This window comes from Rhynchophorus ferrugineus, unplaced genomic scaffold (assembly GCF_030347505.1).
Source record: "Rhynchophorus ferrugineus isolate W39M unplaced genomic scaffold, kcgeb_rfMv2 rfM2, whole genome shotgun sequence".
Taxonomy (NCBI): domain Eukaryota; kingdom Metazoa; phylum Arthropoda; class Insecta; order Coleoptera; family Curculionidae; genus Rhynchophorus; species Rhynchophorus ferrugineus.
In genome coordinates, this window is record NW_027472581.1 from 67,095,017 (window position 1) to 67,119,530 (window position 24,514).

The 24,514-nt window shown below is 32.2% G+C and overlaps 2 protein-coding genes across 3 annotated transcripts in view; both read left to right on the plus strand.

The window, feature by feature from the left end:
• The window catches only part of Fur2 (furin-like protease 2), a 1,295,077-nt gene that overhangs the window by 185,948 nt on the left and 1,084,615 nt on the right, over positions 1 to 24,514 (plus strand). The window lies entirely within an intron of this gene.
• Positions 8,936 to 10,534, plus strand: LOC143190213 (uncharacterized). Its single transcript, XM_076394384.1, has 2 exons — positions 8,936 to 9,450; positions 9,553 to 10,534. Exons 1-2 carry the CDS (start codon positions 9,036 to 9,038, stop codon positions 10,416 to 10,418), a joined length of 1,281 nt encoding a protein of 426 aa, XP_076250499.1. The 5' UTR covers positions 8,936 to 9,035; the 3' UTR covers positions 10,419 to 10,534.

A 24,514-nucleotide genomic window follows, 5' to 3' on the forward strand; every position in this document is an offset into this window, starting at 1 on the left:
ACATCATTGCATCCACTAAAAACAACTGCATGGTGTGGAATTCATGCTGGAAACGTCATTGGTGTCTCTATTTTTTTGAAAATGACCAAGGTGTTGCTGTTCTTGTTACTGCTGAACGGTAACAAGACATCTTTCGAAATTTTCTTGTGCCTGAGATGGAAGAGCAAGGACTAGAGGACATGTGGTTTTAGCAAGATGGGGCCACAGCACACAGAGCTCGCTCAACAATTCAATTTTTGAGTGACGTTTTTCCAGGGCCAATTTCGCGAAGTTGCGATTTAGCATGGCCAGCCAGATCTCCTATAGGATTTAATAGCACCAGACTTTTCCTTATATGGTTTTTTAAAATCAAAAGTTCATGTGATTAAGCCCCAAATGATTCAACATCTTAAAGATAATATTCGTCACGAAATTGAGGAAGTTCAGCCTCAGATGTTGCAGGATGTCATGAAAAATGCCTCAAAAAGAGCCGAATGTTGCATAGAGAATCGCGGTCATCATTTAGCCAATATATTTTTTCAATTTTAAGAAAAAAAATGTAAAGGCCAAATACATTTTTTATGAAAACCAAACTTACTTGTCTTTTCTTTGAGCAAAGTTACAGGCAATAAAAATGATACGGGGGAGGCGGGACTTTTGCCTGACGTTGTTTTAAATTTGCTTTATATGAGAAAATTCTTACCAAAAAAATCATTAGGTCATTGACATCATCATTAGACCATTGCGTTGTTATTAAATTGTTAGCTTGTCGGCTTGGATGGCGCAGTGGTCAAGGTGACAGAACGGTCTCTTACTCTCATGATAATCGTGGGTTCGAATACAGCTGGAGCATGATTGTAAATTTATGTTAGTGATTTTCCATTAGGCAAGAGTGCAACATCTATAGACTGGGTAAGACCACATGTCTTTTGGGATGGTCTCCAAGTTGTTCATTTAAATTCGTTAGATTTAATGTCGACGATCATGGTTCGGAATCCACGTTAAGCAGTAGGTCCAGTCCAGATAAACCCTAGTTGGTAAAAAGGAGATTATAAATTACCAAAAAAAGTTTTATTCATTTATTAACCTTAAAAACTAGTTGTGGTTTCTGATAGTTTGATTATAATGATAAAATGGAATAATAAGTATTTATTTAAAATTCAATGAATATGTCGCCTGCATTTCTGTGTTTTACGTTTTGCATCATTTTATACATATTTAATGTATCTTTAATGTGATGACCTTCATGTTACTATAAGGTGTATAACTTGAATATTTGTTTACCGGTTTATATTTCGGCTATTTACAAGCCATTACATTTTGGAATGCTCGACTTTGATACGTAATCATTGTTTGAGTGCTAAGCTGTATTCCTATCTCAGTAAAAAGCCTTCGGATATTATTTAACCTTACGGTCGTAAACATTTCAGCTTTGTTCGGTGCATAAATAGGGTGGGCTTTACGACGCTTTTAATTATGGATATAAAAGTGATGTTGAAATGATGTTAAAGTCATGGATAGCGATATGATAAGTTGGGTTGTATTGAAGATGCTCATATAAGAATAGAATTGTTTTGTGAATCGATCTCAATATATATACATGTAATATAGCAACTCTGTATAGATTTTGCGTCAAAAATATTGATTCAAAGTATTATTTATATATTTAAATAAATATGCTGTTGCTTACTATAAAATAGATCTCAAGTAGTTATACATTTATTATTTATTTTAGCAAAAACAAAAACTTTAAAAAGAAGAAGGACTTTAGAAGTTAATTTCAGATAGTTAATGATTACACAAGTTTACAAATTCGAGACAACTTTTGGACCCGAGCAGATGAGAACCATTCTCAACCAGAAACGTTATTTGGTGCCTTGGACATACAAGGTTGGACAAATTGGTTCTAGTTCTTCAATTCGCCTATAGCAGCAGCACTGTGCTCTTATAACGGCTGCTATCTGATGACGCTGCATTAAATATAATTTGGAACTTGTTTTTGTATTGCGCTTTTGCTTCGTAACGTGCGAAGATGCATATTTAACGTTGCAAAGTCAATTCAAAGTGGTTTTGTTAACTTTGTTGATGTTAAATACTCGGTAAGATCACGCCAAATGTACACAGTGCAAAGTTTTAACATTGACAAGCTATAAGTATCCAAAACAAAGCTGTCGTAAGTGGTCTCTTGGTGAATATATATACTTTTCTTATTCTGTGCCAAAGTTATGCAGAGAACAGAAGTATAATGTAGATGGCAGCTACTTTTACTCTGTGAATGTCGTCGGTATACATGCAAAAATATTAGGACAGTATGAATATCCTGACATCAGTTTCGAAGCCAGTTCTTCGTACGGAGAGTGATTCGTTGCTAATTTGTCCATGTACAGGTGCAAAAATGCCTTAAGGAGAATTTCGTTATGGAAGAAAAAGATTTAATTTCCTAAAGTGAACTGAGTGATTTGATTCGCGATTTAAATGTATCGTAACAAAAAGAAGTAGCGCTTGCATCACAGTTGTAGGAAAGGAAACATCTTTTATAGTTCTTCAAAAAAAAAATTACATCCGATATCCGAATTATTGAAATTAGAAGATAATTAGAATCATTCTTGTCTGTTGATACAAAAAATAGAATCTAACCAGTTCTAGTTTCGGTTAGATCGATTAGAAAACGTTTATGTGAACACACATTATGTTCTAGACTATCAGACAGTGGAACTAAGTGTTTTGAATGAATGAAAGCAAGTTTACATTCTGTGAATCAGTTGAAAATGAGCTTTCATATGTGGTGATGACGATTGTTGATAAAATGAAATATAAAATTTATGGAATCAATCAATGAAAGCACTTGGTTAGACAAAATAGAACTAAACCGTTTACACGTAAAGATAATTTATTTGTTGCAAGGCTTGGAACGGATTCCGTAAGTTTTGAAATAAGTAAATTATTTGAAAAAATTCAAACAAACTTTTACATAAAAAACAACGTAATCAAATGTTAGGATATTTAATTATTTTTGTATATTCACTCTTAACTCCTCCATTCATGACCATATACAAAAATAATTATAGTTTTTGGAAATTATAAATATATTTGCAAATATTTTTCTATAAATCTTAATTTTTTTTTTTAAAACTGATATAACAGAACATTACATATTTATTTATTTTAAAATAAATGGTTGAAAATAGATCGGGTGGATGGTTTTACGATTATGGTTCTTTTATTACTTAAAGCTTCTTTATGTGGGGGCGTTGATGTTCGAGGTTTTCTGCTTCGGTCACATACCATCGAACCGTATTCAAACGACAACGTAATAATGCACTAAACACGTTTTACGTCATTGTTTGTAGATCGTCGTAAACCGTCAGCAGTCTATTTTTGGCAAATGTAAGAGTTGCATGGAGAATAAAGAAAACAGCGACATTACAACAATAAAAGATGTGGCAAGGGAAACCCTCAAGAACTTCCCCTTACCACGTCGACGTCGGAAAATTTTACGTTGATGTTTTTACAAGCAGCGACATGGCTGGAAAAAACTCAATTTGCATACTAAATCGTAATATTTCCGGGTCTGTTTTTTTAGTTTTTATCTGAGTGGCACATCCAATTCTTTTAGATATAAAAAAATTTAGATTTCGATTCTCAACAAAATTATATATACGATGCTGTAAAAAATAAAAATTCCTACAAGTATTTTTAATACAATAGGAAAAGAAAACATACTTTTAACTACTCCTCTTTTAGGTAAATATAACAAGCAACCAACAATATTTCTCCATATTAATATTTCTTTATTTATTAAAATATTTATAAACTAGTTTTATCAAGTAGGGTTTTTCTGAATTAAATTTGCTATTTAACGTGGATTCCAAACAATGGCTTTTGACATCAAGCTTACTCACTGGCGAGTGATACGAGTAAGGTGAAAATTTCTTGGTTTGACATAGATTTACATTTCCTATCATGGTCCCTTATTTTCTATGACAAATATCAACAGCAGTGGTTTGTTGATACGCATTTTTGCTGTAAATATCTAAGAAAATTTATCCGAAGTTGACAATAGTTTATGGTGACTCTGCTCCTTCCGTGCCATGTAATAATGGGTAGCTGAATTTACATATGGTCGCACTTCTCTCGAAGACGGCTCAGGTAAAGGACAATAAGCGAGTGACGCTGAATGAGATAACTGAGGCAGTGTTGATATCGGAAGAAAGTGTGTGAAAGATAGTACAAATAATTAAGAATACGAAAGCTCTGCACGACATGGGTGTTATATTTGGAAAAAAATATATGCGAATATTAATTCAACATTCTTAACTAGCTGGATACCAATTTGCGTGAAGAATAAAGTATACCTCACCAGGACAACGTACCTATACAACAAGGTGCGTCTGCGATGAAAATATTCGAGATTTCGGCTTTAACTTTATCGGCCATACGGCCCTTATTATCCGGATTTAGTACCCCCAGACTTCCATCTGTTTCCAATTTTGAAAAATGTGTTTCTGGAACGAGATTCACACACAACAAAGAAGCTGAGTAAGAATAAGAATTTTCAAGGCTTTAAGACTCATTATTAACTGAATAAAGTACGGAAAATATGTTTATGCAATTTTATATAAACACAAATAGCTGGATTATGTGTGGTTATACTATTAATTATTGCCAGCTCGCTTGGCGTAAAGGTCAATGCGATAGGATGCTACCACTCTTGCTATATTCCCGGCATCCTGCTGGGGATGGACGTACTTTATGCCTGTGACTGTAATTGTAAATGTCTTTATAGGCAACAGTGGAAAATCCGACAAAGAATAACCCTCCCAGTCATGCCAGTGACCAGGCTGTGTAAGACCGGATGTTTTCTGGGTCAGTCGCTAGGTTTAATGTCGAGAGCCGTAGTTCAGAACCCACGTTAAACGTTAGACATTAGAGGGTATGTCCTGTACAGATAAACCCTCATTGATAAAAAGGGGACTAAAATATTTAAAAAGAAAATATTAATTCATTATATATAGCAAACATTTTGTATTTAATTGATCAATTCACGATCATTTTTTGACAGAACGTAAGTTAAAAATATGGATGCTACAAATTGAATTCGAATACAGGACTCTTGTAAAAGTAAGAAAACTGTCGTCATTTTAATTATTACACTACCAAACCGAAAAAAAACCTACACATTATTTATTATTATTTTCTCGTCTATTTGTTTAAGTATTTACAGATCTTCCTGGGTACATTACGAACTGAAGGTTTATCTGGCTAATAAATAACTTTGTTTACATTATATTCAACTTAAATATCAGTCAAGATCTATTAAATATTATTAGTAGTGTTATTTAGTATATGTTACATAGTAGTATTGTTAGTATCCCAGATGTGTTAACCCACATATGTATGTATTATAATTCCTTTTTTTATCAGACCCTTAGGTTGTAGCAAGGATCTAATATCTGATGCGGTTAATAATCTTAGTTAAATTAATGTTAGACAATCGTCAGTCGGTACGCTTAAATGACGAGTGGCTGACGTCTAAGACTATATTAGACATTAACAAAAACATTCATGATACTGGGGGGATTAAAAACAATGCACATATTTTCATACAAATCTTAAGTTTTAATAAAAATTAGCATTGGAATCATTAGATGTATCAAAATTAAACGTATTATTGCCTATGCACGAAGGACACTTTTTCTCCAATTACTCTATGTATAAGACATTTTTACCAAATATTGTAATATATATTTGTAATATTTCAGATTTGTAGATTCGTTTAATTATGCAAGTACTATTAATCAATAGTTCCATTAATATTAACTTATGTAAGTTCCTTATCTGCTGGAAATTGTATAAAAGCTATTCTATTAAAAAAATAGATATAAAGGTGAAAAGTGCAACGAAAATGTTTTCAAAACTGACAATATTAAGACAAATATATTTTGATTTGATTGATTGGGAACAAACAAAGAACATTTAACAATGAAAGGATTATCGATTTATTCAATGAAAGATTATTTATATTATAGACATAGTATTTTATTTATTTTTGTCCCTACTTTTAATTCTGTTATCACTGGAAATTAATTGCTATTAGTAGTAAGAAATTATAATCACCGGATATTAAAATTTATATACAAGTTGTTCAATTATTGTTGATCGTTTTATATTGAGATAAATAGCTGATTTTTCTCGATGTTCTTTATTTGTAGGAAAATGGCGTGCACATAAAACACCATGTTTTTTCTATGCTAAACTAGCGACTTCCATTTACTTTAGCATTATTGTTCAGCAAAAGGAACGGCTTTAGAGGCAACTATCTTTTTTCAGCTCTCAGTCCTTTGTCGCTACGACTATTTGTTGGTGACGATGTCCGAAAGCAAACGAAATAAAAATAGCTTGAATGAAAATGGCTTTTCGGAATGGTTTCCTGAGATGTCCGTCTTGTTAGCCTTGAAAGAGCTGTAGGGTTTTGTTTATACAGTTGATAGAACGTTGTTTGATGACGATATAATAAGAAAAACGAACCTTGTTTCGTATAGTTATCGCAAGATTAGAATTTATTCTAAATTAAATATTATGAATCTATACATTATAAAATACAATAACAAATAAACTGCATATAATAGGTTAAGTAATATACATATTTTTATTTATAATAATAGTTAATGGTACTTTAAATTTATATTAGTAATAATGAAAATATTGATGAATGATATATGTGAAACAACACGTTATCTATTTATCACATATTTTCACTGTCTTAGGGGATATTTATAATATTTATAGTCAATTTAAATATATTTGGTATGTTCTTGGGTGGTTTCTTCTAACATATAGGTAATACTATACTTTCTTTAATTTTATAATTTATATAAAGGGGATTTCTCGTGACGCGGGCGTATTCTGAAATTTGTTCATATTGCGTTTACTTATACTTCTGTGATATATGATATATGCACTATTTTTATTATTTATATAATATTTATCAATATTAATTAGAAAATATTTTTTTACTAATTTTTATTTGTATTTCACAAGGAAGGCGATTGCCAGGGTACGTTAATACCAACGTTTATAAGCTTTAATACAAATTTCTTTTCGGTCTCTAATTTCCTGAGAGTTGTCCAATAGCGGTATTGCTTTCACGTTTATGTGATTTAGTAATCATCTTTCATGCTTAATGGCAAAATTTTGGTGGACTCGAGGATTCCTTTGATTTGGAGGTTATCTTGAAGTCCTTCGTTAGTTATGTAAGGATGAGCATTGGCAACTTGTTAATCCAAGAGCTTTGCTTAGGCAACAATCTTGTGGACTGTAATTGTTTATTTGTAAAGATTTTTAACATCCAGGATTAGCTACGGATAGTATTTGTTCCTCAAATTTTATTTACATTATCTACTGCTATATTTTACACTTGGTTGATGGTGGAATGACGATTTTGCAATCCAAACTAGAAATCTGGTATATTTATTTTTCACACATTCTAACAGAAGTTTCTCCTATAATATCCCTAATTATAGGGATATGTAGTCTTGTATTTCACGAACTTGGTTTAAACTACCATTTTTAAATCGATGAAACCGTAACCTAGTCCAAATGGTCACTTGATCTATAGATATATCTTATATATAAAAATGAATCGCAAAATATGTTCCTAAGCGCATAACTCAACAACGCCTGGACCAATTTGGTCAAATCTTTTTTTAAAATGTTCGTTGAAGTTCAGGGATGGTTTTTACGGCGAGAAAAATTAGAATTATTGCTGGAAAAACCCTAAAAATAGCCCTTTTTGTTTGAATTTGTTTCGTGTATCAGTTGACAATTCATCTGTCATCTGTCAAAAGTCATCTGTAACAGACAACTTTTTTTTTTTAAATTTGATATGACTTGAACTCAAATCCTTTTAATCCGTACGAATTGTTTTATTTATTTAAAATTTTTTATTTGTTTAAAATTTAATTCAAATTTTAAATAAATAAAACAATTCGTACGGCTTAAAAGGATTTGAGTTCAAGTCATATCAAATTTAAAAAAAAAAGTTGTCTGTTACAGATGACTTTTGACAGATGACAGATGAATTGTCAAGTGATACACGAAACAAATTCGTATATCGTGTTTTGTGCAGAGTGTTTAGTTAGTTAGTGTTTGTTTAGTTCGTGATTAGTGAAAAAATAATTTATATTTGATATGCCTCCTATAAGACGAAGCAATTTAGGTAGAAGAACCAGAAATGCTATAAACCAAGCTAATTACCGATCTTATCGTACTGCACAAGAACGTGACGACGGAAATGAACGTGAAAGAATTCGGATATCACAAACGCGTGAAGCGCGAGCGCGACATTCAACTAATAATCGCGCAAGTTTGAATCCAGCTGCTTTCAGTTACGATGTGTCAATTGACTACAGTAACTACCAATGTGTTGTTATTGGTTCTATGAACTTGGTTTGCTCACACTGTAAGGCATTAAAATACAAAAACGAAGCCAATGGATTGTGTTGCGCAAATGGTAAAGTGAAATTGATACAATTGGATCCACCACCAGAACCATTGTACTCATTGGTTTCAGGAATAGGAACAGATTCTATACACTTTTTGACACATATTCAACAATATAACAATTGCTTTCAAATGACTTCATTTGGGGCAACAAATGCAGTTCGGGAAAATTTTATGCCAACTTTCAAGGTATGTATTATAGCAGTTACTCATAATTATTTTAGCGAACAAAATTTTCTGTCACCAAAGTTAAGATGTGTTACTAATCTTCAATTTCTTAATCATTACGAAATATATCACTTAGTCATCATATTATATGGTGATTCAGTTTCAGTGACACTTTTATTATATTTTATATTTGATAGATATTAGTTAAAACTAAATATATACTTTTTAAGATCAAATATTATTTAAGTTTGATCATTGACAATCCATTAATTTATACCACACCATAATATTTTTTTTATTTACAGATACAAGGGCAAATATATCACAGAGCAGGTTCACTGTTACCAGTGTCAGATAGCGACAACAAATTCCTGCAAATTTATTTTATGGGCAATTCACCACAAGAAATTGATCTGCGTTGTGCACATAACAATTTAGTAAAAAGGTCTATTGTAGAACAATTACAAACTTTATTTCATCAACACAATGAATTGATTATATTGTTTAAAACTGCCCTGGATCTGATGCCATCCGATAATCACAAAATTGTAATCAGAGCTGATAAAACACCTGCAGGTCAACATACAAGACGTTTTAATGCACCAACTATTGATGAAGTTGCTATCGTTGTAGTTGGAGAAAACTTGGAATCCCGTGATATTGTTTTACATCGTCGGAATTTTCAATTACAACCTATAAAGGAAACACACCGCTCATATGATGCACTGCAATATCCCATTATATTTTGGCAAGGTGAAGATGGCTACGATTTATCAATAAAAATGATAAATCCCATTACAGGTAACTAAAATATTAGTTTAGCTATGGCGATAATATCTCAGTCACTATATTATGTATTTTAATTTTATATTTGAATGTTATTAAAACAAAATCTGTTTACAGGTTCTGAAACCAACAAAAAAGTCAGTTCAATGAACTATTATTCATACCGCCTAATGATTCGGGAAAATGCAGATAATCACATATTGAAATGTCGGCGATTATATCACAAATATGTTGATGACATGTATGTTAAAATTGAAACGGAGAGATTAACATTCATCAGGTTGAATCAAACCAAACTCCGATCTGAAGAGTATATTCACCTTCGAGATGCGATTAATACTGATGGAAATGCACAGAATGTCGGTCGGATGACTATTCTTCCAGCAACATACATCGGAAGCCCTCGGCATATGCACGAATATGCTCAAGATGCCATGTCGTATGTTCGTCATTATGGTACAGCAGATTTGTTCATCACATTTACATGCAATCCGCAATGGATAGAAATTAAGCAGGAGTTATTACCTGGGAAATCATCCATTGATCGTCATGATATTACAGCCAGAGTCTTTAGACAAAAGTTGAAATCTTTAATGAATTTCATCGTAAAACATAATGTGTTTGGTGAGACACGCTGCTGGATGTATTCTGTGGAGTGGCAGAAACGAGGATTGCCACATGCACACATTTTGATTTGGTTGGTTGAAAAGATAAGGCCAAATGAAGTTGATGCAGTGATATCAGCTGAAATCCCTAATGTACAAGTAGATCCTGGATTGCATGAGGTAGTTATCAAAAACATGATACATGGTCCCTGTGGAACTCTTAATCAAAATTCACCGTGTATGATGGATGGTAAATGTTCAAAACGATATCCACGGACATTAATATCGGAAACAATTACTGGTAATGACGGTTATCCATTGTATCGTCGCAGATCGACAGCAGACAATGGAAAATCAACAATTGTCAAATTAAATTAACAAGATATTGAAATAGATAATCGTTGGATTGTTCCATATTCACCCATTTTATCAAAGACATTCAAAGCACACATCAACGTTGAATCTTGCCATTCAGTGAAATCGATTAAATACATTTGCAAATATGTAACCAAAGGGAGTGATATGGCTGTGATTGGAATTGGTGCAGAGAATTCTAATGATGAAGTTACCCAATACCAAATGGGCCGCTATGTCAGTAGTAATGAAGCAGTTTGGCGAATATTTTCTTTTCCTATTCATGAGAGACACCCTTCTGTTGTTCACTTAGCTGTGCATTTAGAAAATGGACAAAGAGTGTATTTTACAGCACAGAACGCAGTACAAAGAGCTGCTCAGCCACCATCTACTACATTAACCAGTTTTTTTGAGACATGCCAAAACGATGATTTCGCACAAACATTGCTATATTCTGAAATGCCAAAATATTATACCTGGAATCAATCCTCAAGGAGATTTATACGACGGAAACAAGGAAAACCAGTTCCAGGATATACAGATGTATATTCCACCGATGCGATTGGCCGGATTTATTCAGTACATCCAAGCAATGATGAATGTTTTTATTTACGACTGCTATTAGTCAATGTACGTGGCCCAACATCATTCTAATAGTTAGGAAATGTTGATGATGAATTGTGTGGATCCTACAGAGAAGCCTGTCAACGTTTGCAATTGCTTGAAAATAACGCTCATTGGGATCAAACTCTCAATGATGCTGTAATATCATCACACGCTCATCAAATACGAACATTGTTTTCTATAATCATATCTACATGCTTCCCATCAAACCCAATTGATTTGTGGATCAAGTACAAAGATTATATGTGTGATGATATTTTGTATCAAATACGGAATAGAATGGGAAATCCAAATATACAAATCAGTGAAGAAATTTACAATGAAGCATTGATTTCAATTGAGGACATGTGCTTGATAATGTCAAACAAACTATTAATTCAATTAGGCCTGACCGCGCCCAATCGTCCAATGCATGACGCTTTTAACCAAGAGTTGCATCGAGAAAGACTGTATGATCTCAACGCTTTGAAAGAATAAATTCAAACAAATCTTCCACTGTTAAATGAACAACAGAAGTATGTATTTGAAACTCTTATGAAAGTAACAAATGATGAAACTGGAGGGATTTATTTCTTAGATGCACCTGGTGGTACAGGAAAACCTTTTTTTATTTCATTAATATTAGCAACAATTCGCTCACAAAATAAAATTGCACTTGCACTCGCTTCGTCGGGAATCGCAGCAACTTTGCTTGAAGGTGGTCGAACAGCCCATTCAGCACTAAAATTGCCATTAAATATGCAAAGCAATGAAACTCCAACCTGCAACGTTTCGAAGAACTCTGCAATGGCAAAGGTTTTGCAGCAATGTAAATTGATTGTTTGGGATGAATGCACGATGGCACATAAAAAATCTTTGGAGGCTTTAGACAGAACCTTAAAAGATCTACGTAGCAATAATAACCGATTTGGTGGTGCAATGATTTTATTAGCAGGAGATTTTCGTCAAACATTGCCAGTGATTCCACGATCAACGCCAGCTGATGAACTCAATGCATGTCTAAAGTCCTCCAATTTGTGGAAACATGTTAAAGTACTTCATTTAAGCAAGAATATGCGTGTCGAGTTGCAAAATGACCAATCTGGAAACATATTCTCTAAACAACTCATTGACATTGGTAATGGCAAATTTCCTATAGACATGTTGACGGCTTGCTTTTGCTATGACTATAAACAAGTCCCAGGGGCAATCATTAAGTGTTTGTGGTATTAATCTAGAAAACCCATGTTTCTCACATGGTCAATTGTATGTTGCCTGTTCCCGTGTTGGAAAACCATCAGATTTGTTTATCTATGCGCCAGGTAATCAAACAAAAAACATCGTATACCACAAAGCAATATAATGATAATAATAATAATAATTATGATTCACATGATTAACAATAAAGCGATTACTTACTTTTCAATCCTTATATATGTTTTATTTAATTATTTTTTATTCACAACGCCCTATCACCAGGGTGATGGTTCTGTTCAGGAGAATTTTTTAAAATACGTAGGCACAAAAACTGCCACATTACAAATCTTTTTGACAGGACGAAGTCTGTCGGGTCAGCTAGTTTGAAATAAAGTAGAAGTATTTATTGTATGGTCTGAACTAACCTAATAGTATTTATTTTATCAGGTTATAAAGATGAAGAGATTCAGAACAGAATGGAGAATGACCGAAAGAATTTTATGTATCTTTTGTAGCAATATGAAAGTAATCTATGTCAGAGGAAATATGTGAATATAATTCGTTATATACGCTAGAGCAGGACAAGAAAAAAATGAGTAACGTTAAGTAATACTTCCTATAAAATGTTCTTTCTCTCAACGACATAAGGAAGAAGAAAAAACCATATATATCTACGTGCGTCAAGCATTCCTTGCGACTGTATCAAATTGACCAATCCTTTTCCAATAATAGGAAACAATCTGCAGATAAATGACTAAAAACAATGTTATTGCGAGAAACGTTGAAACTTATAGCGCTGGCATTCTTCTGACTTATCGTTTCATTTGTCACTGGAACTTTTCGTGTATTAAAAAAGAATTGAAGATGGTGGAGCAGATTTCAGACTTATAAAATAAATTCCCTGAAAAAATACTTCTGGCCAAATAAAACCGTTTATTGTATTGGATTCTTTCTTTTGAGTTATGATATAATATAACACAATATAACTTAGTTTTTGTCTACAATATGTCAAATTTCACATATAGTATTTAACAAATTTCCTTGATATAGTTATTGATAAAGTGTGCCTCCAAATTATTTATAATATTTATAGATAAATAGTAGGCCTGTGAAGTGGTTTTGAGTTATATAAAACTAGTGTGTATGGTACGGACACTTATCTATCAACGGCAACACGTAATTTTGCAACAAATGCATTGAATTACGAACAGTTGATCAAAATCTACATGGATATATCATTTTAACGGTTTCATATGTTGGTAACAATATTTCAGATTTTTCTTACCATTTTCCTGTCTTATACGTATAAAACTTCGAATGTTGTTTTAAATATTATTCATCATCTTAATTTATATCGATACCTGATTGTTGCAACCATATATAATTCTGCGAGTATGATATCTGTCAAATGAGAACATGACCGCCAAACTTTGTATTGAATTGATATATTATTATTATATTATTATTGGTTGATAATCAAGTGTTTGTATCTCAACATCAGTGCAGTGGATTATGTATACGATCTGGTCCGATACGATTTTCAAACAGTAGTATGAGTGAGACGGAGATGTACATTTTCCTTAAAAAACAATTACTGAATACTATGAACATGCAATTAATTATTTCATTTTAAAGGAAGAATTACTTTTATATTTGAATGTTCTGTGTATCTGTAAAAAGGAATGGAATTTTTTTTTTGGAATGGAATAATACTCCAAAATATTTTATCGAACTTTAATATGCTAATAAGTATTAAATAATATACTATAATAAATATAGACAATACAATAGAACTTTGTAGTTTTTAGAACTTACAAGTTCTGAAAACTAAAGATGTACAATAACCATAAATACTAAATAAAAATTAAATATATACCTAATCATAAAAAAACTAATCCATGACATAATTAAAAATGATTTCAAAATAAATACTAGAGCTTTTTAAAATAAAGTAATTACTTTATTTATCACTAAACGGAAATCTTTTTTAACAAAAATCGAAGGAGTAGTCGAAATATTACGTACTATTTCCCTGAAACCCCTCAAAAGTATATTACTCTTTATCATTCACAATTTTAATCTTTCTACCTTATTACATTAACAATCTTGAAAAATATCGGTCCAAAATGCTGCTATATTAATATACAATATATAGTTATTTACAAGCAAACTACTAAAAAAATCATAAAATTATATTATGGGAATTATTGGGAACATTTTTGTCAAGATCGCGGCTAGGACAGAGCCAGAACATTAAAAATCAGTCGAACGAAACTAGTAGAACCAAAAATAGTAACTGAAAGAAAATATAAATAAAAAATAGCGACTGAAACAGTCACTACTAAAGAGTAGTAAAATTAGTCGAACCAAAAATAGCGACAGAAACGCTCGATAGTAAAAAGTAGTCAATTATTAAACAGTCGATAATCAATCAGGATAACAAGACGGGTAATAATAACTAAAACAGAGAAAAGGACTTCATAAAATGTACAACAAGGAATCATAGTTGACTCGCTTCAAAAAACTACAGTCAAAACTTTACTTCAGAAAAAGGCCAGAACTATTTCTGGAAAGTAGCAATTTTCGAACAAACTTTTTTCCATTAACCTCAATTATTGATTTCGCTATTGGATTAATTTATCAAGATATAAATAAATCTTGTCATATAAATAAATTCGTAATATAAGAGAGCGGTAAATAAATTTATATAAATATTAAACTTTATTTATGTGAATAAAAAAGTAATTGCGTTAGTATCGCATTGCGATAAATTCGTGCCAATAGTAAGTACGAATTGGCGATAAAAATCCAACCTATTTGGAAATATAGTTTTGAAAATACCGAAATACTCATCACATCAGTCAGTATAAAGTTACATGAATGTTTAGCAAAATGGTTTTAAAAGCAAACTACATACTTTAACCGTTTTTCGATATTCGACTATGCGTCAAAGTATGCATTCAAAGTATTTAGCTGACTCGATGTTTTTATTTTGGCAACAATTAGCAGAGATTTGTTAATTAATTTTGGAAATTTCTCTGATTGGAATAAGTCTTGAAAAAAATGTAAACAAGCAACAAACTTTTTTATTGTTAATCTCTTGGAACTTCAATAATCTGCCCGTGGGCATTAAATATTATTATATGATTTCCGTTATATAAATAACTATACCGACATGTAGAAGATTGCTTCAGTAAGTGATCTGCTGTACAACTTATGATCTAAATCTTATTCTCGATACTATTATAACTTATTTTGAAGTATATCCTAATTTATTCTAAAGACTGTTCTAACTTATTCTAGATATTATTAAATCTAACTCTATGTGTCTATTAATCAGTTCGTATGGCAGTTGTCATCGCGCTCACATAACTGTTTGGCGAGTGCATTGGGATGCACTAATAGTCTTTCAGAGTACTTCGCACTAACACTTCGAATCACATTCGGTATGGGTCCTAAGGAGATATCGCGCTGAATCAGTTTGATGCAGACGTAATATGGGGCACCGACGATAACTCGCAACACTTTATTGTGGAACTTCTGGAGGATAGCTATGTTAGGTTCCCTAGTTGTACCCCACGGTTCCATAGGTCCAAATGAGTATTGAAGTATTGACGTATAGAGCAAAACTTTGTTATCTAATGATAATTTAGATTTACGGCTTACAATACATTTGGTTTAGTCTAAGCCCAAGCTGTTTGCGATTTGTCGCTATTTGTTTTTCCATGTCAAATGTCGATCAAAATGCATTTCCATATATTTAACGTTGTCTGCTTACGGAAATTCATGATTATTCAATTTTACTGAGGGACATGTTCTTCTACAAAGGGTGAATCTTACATGGGTAGATTTTGCCTCATTTGCTTTGATACGCCACGTTTTCAACCACAATTCAATTTTGTTAACATGAATTTGAAGGTTTCTTGTAGCTGATATTGGATCCTCGTGTGATGATAAAACCGCTGTTTCGTCAGTATATGTTGCAACAGTAGTGTTTCTTGAGGTCGGTAAGCTGTTACAATAGGTCAAGTCAGCTGTATACAATAAATATAACAATGGGCCCAGAATACTGCCTTGCAGAACACCCGAATATATTGGGTACATATACATACACTGACCTAGTATTCGTCATCCTGTTTGACAATAAAATGTCTGTCTGTGAGGTATAATTTCAGAAGTTGAAATTGCGTATATTTCATGGATGTTTTATTACAGTTTTTGCTTTAAGGAATAAACCATTGGATTTCATTTGAAATTTCGTATTGTATGTATATCTAGCTATATATTTTATTAAGAATTAATAATAAATAGGATACTAATAACGAAATAATACTAATTAGGTTACTAAAAAAACCAATAACAATAATTCTAGAAACGTAAATATCAAGATATTATACAAAATAAATTTTATACATTTCCTCCATTGTTTATCATCTCAAAAGTATCTACACCACTATCTACTATACTAGAATAGTAGTAAATAGTAGCGCAATTTACACGATTGTTTTTCCTTTTCTTCTTTTGATATTTATGTGCTATTCAATAGGGCCAGCAATATAATGCACTATTTCGTTATTAGAATTTTTTCTATGTTTTTATGATACTCATAAAATATGTTAGCCAATCCGTCTATTTTGAGGGTGTACTATAGTTTGGAAATTGGAAAAAAAGATTTTTGTATACGCTAGAAGAATGTATAGAAAAGTTTCATGCGAAGTATGACATAAATTGATTTAGTAGAACCTGAAAAACATCAGCATATGATGAAAAATTCTTTCCCGAGCCTATCATATATTCAGGTTTTTTAAGCTTTTTGGGTCTCGACCATGATTCGTAATGCGAGGCATACTGTATATCACGCCTATTCATTCAATTCAAAGGTAGCTTGGTTTCATTTCACAAGCGATTCACCAATGGAAACTCGGGCCCTTTAAGTCTTTCCAAAAGTATCGAGTTTGTTTTGATATCTAGTCTTATATAAATGTATTAAAACTGATTTTTAATCAACAGCTACCTCATAAGAACCTTCCACTTTCTCTATTATTGTTGAGGAAATATTCGAAACGAAATTGAGCAAACCAATTCTGACACTGGCGTTCACTTATCACTATAACACTCATCATCAAAGCACCACACAATTTTTCATGACTCTACGCTAAGTATTTTGATTGAACAAACGAATTACATTTTCTCCAATATTATATTATGTACGTTCTTTTAACAATTTCAACAGAGTTCATACGAAACTAGATGCATTTTAACCAAAATATAATGTTCAAAATAATGTCTTTTACTTAGCAATTTTCGCAAGTTAAACACTCCAACTATCGTGTACGGAGAGACCTCTTCACTGAGTCCGAGGTACAGCGCTAATGATAGCGTCTCTCTTAACCACTTCAAACCACAAACCGAGAAGATGGTTGTTTCGCCGCCGGCGTCCCGACAGCTCCTTCCAAGAGGTCCTCTCCCCCCGCATCACCCTGCCGCAACCGCCCTCCGCCAGCTCCCTGAAAGGAGACGTATTATTTTTCGCCCGGCGTTCGTATGCGTGTCTGTTTACTCGGCGGATTATGCCCAGGAGCATCCGCCTTTGTCCCGAGCCGGCCTCGCGTACGAGCATATCCAGAAATTTGCCGATATTTTGTTTTGAACGGGATGGAAATCCGACGAACCGGCACCCCACGGCCCTCGTTGATATTCGTTCGGATTTGCAATGGAAAAGCCGAAAAGTTCTGAAAAAATAGCGTTTCCTTTCTTTCTTTCTTTTGTTCTATATGTATAGGAAATATAAATAATTTATTTATCAGTGTAGTTTTTTACATATAAACCACAACCAATCCAATGGCTTTCCAATATTTCTTTATTATTTTTTAGGATGATGCATCTTTGTCTTTAACATAAGTATATCCTGTTAGTAATTTATAAACTAAAAATTATAGTACATCGGGTTTAACAAATATATTAGCATTGAGAACTAGCTACTCTGTAGTGCTTGACTGCTTTTTACTATCGAGTGTTTCGGTCGCTATTTTCATTCCGACTAATACTTACCATCAACTGTTTTAGTCGTCTATTTTCATTCTCTATTTTCAGTCCAACTGTTTTAACTAATTTTTACTGTTACAGTTGATATTTTTAGTACAATTAGTTTCATTCAAGTGATTTTTAATATCTAGGATTTGCAGTCTTAGTCGCGACCTTGAAAATAATGTGGCGAATTTATGATCATAAATAACAATATATTGTACATCAATATAATAACATTTTGGAACCCTATTTTCAAGATTGTTTATTAATTTGATAAGGTAAAAAGAACTACAATTTGATTGATAAATAGAAAAATAATTTGTGCTATCTTGGCAACTCTTCTTAGAAATTTTTAATTGAAGTTTTAACGAATTATATTCTTAAAATATTCCTGATTAATGATAAATAAAATTATTATTGTATTTAGAAAGGATGAGATGGTTAAATAGTTAATAAAGATTGATTGAGGAAATAAGATAGAGGTATTTAGTGATCATTATTCCAGTCATTTTTACAATCAGGCCAAGTATTCCGTAGTATCCGTATTGGTATATCAAATAATATTATTTTATGAATATACGAAATATAAACATAATCTTAAATTATTCAAAATAAAACTGTTCTTTTGAACGTAATATCATACAGCAATTATTTCTTAATTTTTCTTGCTAAAAAAAATTCGAGAAGGAATACTTACTGAATTCTATCTCATTTATTGAAAACGAAACACTCCTAAGGACACTTTGGATTAAATATTAATAAACTAATTAATATTATTATATTACATCATTGTTAATCTCCAAATATTAAAATACGATGAAACATATGTAGGATCATTATTCCATTCTTTTTCACACTGTCACTTGACAATTTAACATTATTTAAAATGAACTGATTTATATAGCACATAGAATCAACCAATTATCTCCATCTTTTCTTCTCTCAAAATTAATACCGAAAAAAATTCGTACATCTCCGTCTATAATCAAGAATAGAAAAGCAGACCGAGCGTGTATTTGACAAATAATAGTTACTTTTTTCCAGTCGCTAATTTTTTGACTCTCGACTAGTTCGACTGTTTTGCGGCTATCTACTGTTTCGACTATTATCAGTTGATAGTTCCCAATGCTGATGTTTTGAGTTGCTTTTCAATAAAATCTATACCACTTCTGTTATAATATGCATATAATATCATCATCACTATATAGCCTTCTTAGGCTCTATCTCTCAACCAATGCGCTGATATTAATGCCACAATACAATTGACATGGCTACCTTCGTTCTGGTCTCAAATAATTGTAGTCCTGTGATCTTGGACTATTAGTTCGTTCAACTTTTCTCAAGTAGACACAACAGTTACCTTACTGATCTAGAAGTGCTACAACTCCTGCATATACTCTAACCGGTCGCCATTGACGTTCAGAATACCATGCGTGCCATCATTTGTCAATATTTCGGTCTCTCCTTCAATAATTCTCAAGCCATACATCTGTGCCATGCGAACTATACCATGAAGAATGCTCTAATCATCAGCATTTGTATCACTGAATATAGCGCTATCATCAGCGAATATTAGATCGACCAAGTTGGTACGCGGTGGAGAGACGAAATCTTATTGGCGAACCTTGCGTCGGATATTACATGATTTCGTTAATTCTTGTATCAAAGAATGATCTACAAAAGAACTATAGAAATCTAGAAATCATAAACTCTAATAATGAAAAGATTAACTAAGTTATAAAAGTTAATTTATCCAAAGAGGTTTATCCAAAATGCTGTAGGTTTTGCCTCAAAAAGCAATATTATGAAAATAGTACCAGAATTCCGTGTAATTACACACTTGCACAATGAGTTCTTGCTGAACGCTAGTTGAATATTATTTTTTACATATACTAGTTGCAAAACCTCTGGCATTGTTTAGGATTTGTTAAAATAGTTTTGTTGAAATACGAAACTTTTCACGTTTAAAAAAAGTATTAACAATATCAACAATATTGATAGCAATGCCGTTGCCTACCTATAGTTAGCCGTTTGGAATATGTACTTGCAGATATAATTACTATGCTCCGATTGCCGTTGTGATGTTTCGTACTCTGGACAGTACAATCCGCTCAGATGAAATAAGATGAAAATTTCACAATTTTTTTTTCACGCTTGTACTTTCATAACAGGTCAATTAAAAAGTCCCCGGCCTGACACATAGATGGCGCTACAATAATTAACTACATATATTTTTTAGTTAACCCTAACTCTCAAAAGATGCGTGTATAATTTTGATAGCTGACATCATTAGTTTGTGAATTATAGCATTTTGAGTGAAGCAACTTTTGTTATTGTGATAAAAATGGATAAAAAGGAATTTCGCGTGTTGATAAAATATTGCTTTTTGAAGGGAAAAATACGGTTGAAGCAAACATTTCTTGATGCCGAGTTTCCGGACACTGCCCCAGGATAATCAACCGTCAAGGATTTGTATGCTAAGTTTAGACGTGGTGAAATGAGCACTGAAGACGGTGAACGCAGTGGACACACAAAAGAGGTTGTTACCGACGAAAACATTGAAAAAGTCCACAAAATGATTTTGAATGACCGTAAATTGAAACTAAATGAAATAGCGGACACTCTAAAGATATCAACTGAACGTGTACATCATATCATACGAATATTTGGGTATGAGAAAGCTCTGTGCAAAGTGGGTGTCGCGCGAGCTCACTTTTGATCAAAAACAAGGACGAGTTGATGATTCGGAGCAGTGTTTGAAGATGATCAAGCGTAATAAACCGGAGTTTTTGCGTCGATATGTGACAATGGATGAGACATGGCTTCATCATTTCACTCCGAAGTCCAATCGACAGTTATCCGAGTGGACTGCACGCCGTGGACTGCAAAGCGTGGGAACGTTTTCCTGTTGCGTTTAACAGTCGGTTGGAAAGGTTATGGCGTCTCTATTTTGGGATGCGCATAAAATAATTTTCATTAACTACCTTGAAAAAGGAAGGACCATCAACAGCGACTATTACATAGCGTTATTGGACCGATTTGAAGAAAAAGAAAGTGCTGCTTCACCAAGACAATGCACCGTGTCACAATCCAGTGCTTCCTCATCCACCGTATTCTCCGGGTCTGGCCGCCAGCGACTATTTCCTTTTCCCAGATCTTAAAAGAATGCTCTGAAAAGAAAACTGAGGCCTATTTTGAAGCAAAGGACAAGTCATACTACAAAAATGGCATCGAAAAGTTGGAGGGTCGTTATAATCAAAAATTAATTTTGCCAAAAAAATGTGTTTTACTATGGTAGGCCGGGGACTTTTCAATTGATGTTATAACTGTTATAATAAGCCCCATCAAGGATAAACAAAAGGATTAAATTAGATATATTTATAATATGAATGATCATGATATGCATTAGAATAATAGAATTTTAATTTCAGAAAATAGTATCGAATAAAATAATTAAAACGCAATTGAAAATGTTTATAAGGAGAAAAATTAAGTGAACGAGAATCTTCAAGTCTCGCTCTTGAACTGATCAACAGCAACTCCTCTTGCCTCAGATTTTGTTAATTTTATAACGTTCAATTAACATTATATGTTTTGAACCTATGCATAGATCACATCTTTTATTTGAACTTTTGTGATTTCGAACTTTGATCTCTTCATTAATTGTTCTTTACTAATTGCATCTTAATCTAATAGCTAAGGCATTGCCAGAATATTTAACCCAAAAATAATTTCAAAGTCGAAACAAACAAGTAAAAAAGTCTCCTCAACACCTAAAACTTTATTTAGGTAGATTATTTGCTAAAATCTAGATTAACCAATCAGTAACTTCGTTTATATAGCTTATTTGAGGAATATTTTTAAAACGCAACAAATTTATGGTCTTAAGGTAACATTCTATTTTTTGGGTGTATCTGAATGAGAATGAAATAAATAAAGAGATGATTAAAAAAGGTATACATATTTGTATTATTTTTATGGATTATATATTAAAAAATAATAAATCATGATATTAAATATCTGTAAGTCATTGTCAATATATATATGTATTATCATCATATGTAAGTATTTTTTAATTATGTTTAGTTACACATATCAGGATATCATGAAATAATATCAGTAATTCACAGAATTGCGCAAAGACATTATTTCTATCATAATTGCAGTAAACTTTATTTTGTTCATTTGGAAACTTTAGAATCCGAAGCTATACCTGGAGTTGACAATATTTGGGGAATTAGCTTTCCTTTCTGGACATTCCCACAACCAGTACAATTTCGCTAGGGTCGCTGGTGGTAAGTTGGAGGGCGAAATAGAACGGTTTTCATTGTGGGTGACAATGTTTGCGGTTGGAAAGATTTTGGCGGATTTTTGCGGTGGAAAATTAGTTTTGTTTCTGGCGAAGTTACGGGTCCTTCTTAACACTTAACTTCTGTTCACAGAAATTAATTTAATGGAAATGCGAGAAATAATTAAATGTCAGTTTAATTAAAGTTTAAACATAATATTTTGAACAGTGCCTTATTCGTTTTAATAATATCCTGTAGGTTTTGTTTTGTTTTGTTATCGTGATTTTTTATTGGCCTTTTGAAAAAAATATATAGTCTATTCAAAATAGTAGTGAAACGGGAAAACTGTCAAGTCAAAGCGTCACAATGTTGCCGCAGCAACTCTGAGTTTTAGTACAATTTGGCTCTGACATATAACAAAATTTTAATATAAACAAAATAATGAAACAAAATGTTATGTATTGTAATTTATTTTAACATTATAGTACATGAATATATATATATATATATATATATATATATATATATATATATATATATATATATATATATATATATATTATTTTATATATATTATATATTATTTTATATATATTATATATTATTTTATATATATTATATACAATAAAACAATACATACACAATAAAACTACATTTAATCACTTCATTCTCCTTAATGCGTTTGCCATATCAGCAAAACAGTTAGTATTATTTCTATCCTCATACATGTTAACCAAATGTTTATGTATATTCTGAACAATAATGCACATGCTCATAAAGCTTTCACATTCTATAATACAATTTAATACTGACCTTTAGTTGTTTTCTCTTTCATCACCCTGTCTTGGTAATTGTCAGCATTGAATCATAAACCACCATTCATTAAGTTCCATTCAATCACTGTCACTTTCAGAAACACTAATCAAGTTAATAACTAAGCTGTTTATTTCCAATATATCAAAAACTTACTCAAGATTCTACCATTTGTCAATTTGTTGTGTCTGATGAGCTGTCTGACAAACCGAAGGTGTTATTTTCGACAATTTCCATGTTCCATTTTCCATAAATCCTTTCCAGCTTCTTTCCATAAATCTAAACAGTTCTGGTTTGAATATCCTCGACCTGAATGTCTATTGGAATATCCCATATCAACTCAATTGGATTAAATATGCAGTGCTAGGGAGGAAGATATAATACTCTGTGGCCATAACGTTCAGTAATTTGATCTACCATGTATCTTTTCTCAGGCTTATTTCTAAAAAAGTAAATTACATAAAATGCAATTAAATATTTCATATATATTTACCGACTAACAATTTGAAATAGTTCATTCTTTAACATGATTTCCTCGAAACTTAAGCCATTCCTTAATTACAGCTTTTGTTGATGCACTTGTTGGGATTTTCCCCACCAGTGTACTATAAATGTGGTAGATATCGTGCATTGTACGTAACAATAACTGATGCTCCAAGTTCTTTAAAAGCTGATTTTCAAACTACTGCAAAACAAGTTATGGCTCATTTCTCCATGGTAGTCACCTTTGGATTTAGGGGAAAACACTAGTTCTGCACCAGGAATAAAAGCATTCCTGTTTCCAGCATGAAGAACTATATGTCTGTAATGGATTATTAATAAACGTTATGACTAATAAAACCTAATCCATAGTTATTCCAATATTTACCTTTTTTCATGAACTTTTGTTGTCTTTACATTACATTTATTATCATCTTGCTATGAGCGACCCAATGTATTATTCAGAAATATTTATGTCTCATTTAAATATATGAATTGATATAATTCTTCCTTGATTTTGTTATATGTTTTTAAAAATTGTATTCTTTTAAAAACAATCTCTGGTAAAGTTTCATTAAACGCCTTCGTGGGTTATCCTTACACCAATTAAATTCTATATTACCAACTGTGTATGAAGGGATGTTTTACATCCCTCAAATAGCTGTATATGTTTTGACTTTGATACTTTCTAGACTAACAATTTTCTCTCAA

What these genes read in the sequence shown, in the direction of transcription:
- LOC143190213 (XM_076394384.1), top strand. Translation starts at nt 9,036, where the DNA reads ATGGGCAATTCACCACAAGAAATTGATCTGCGTTGTGCACATAACAAT. An exon ending in AATGATAAATCCCATTACAG is followed by an intron (nt 9,451 to 9,552) that starts GTAACTAAAATA and finishes ATCTGTTTACAG; the next exon opens with GTTCTGAAACCAACAAAAAA.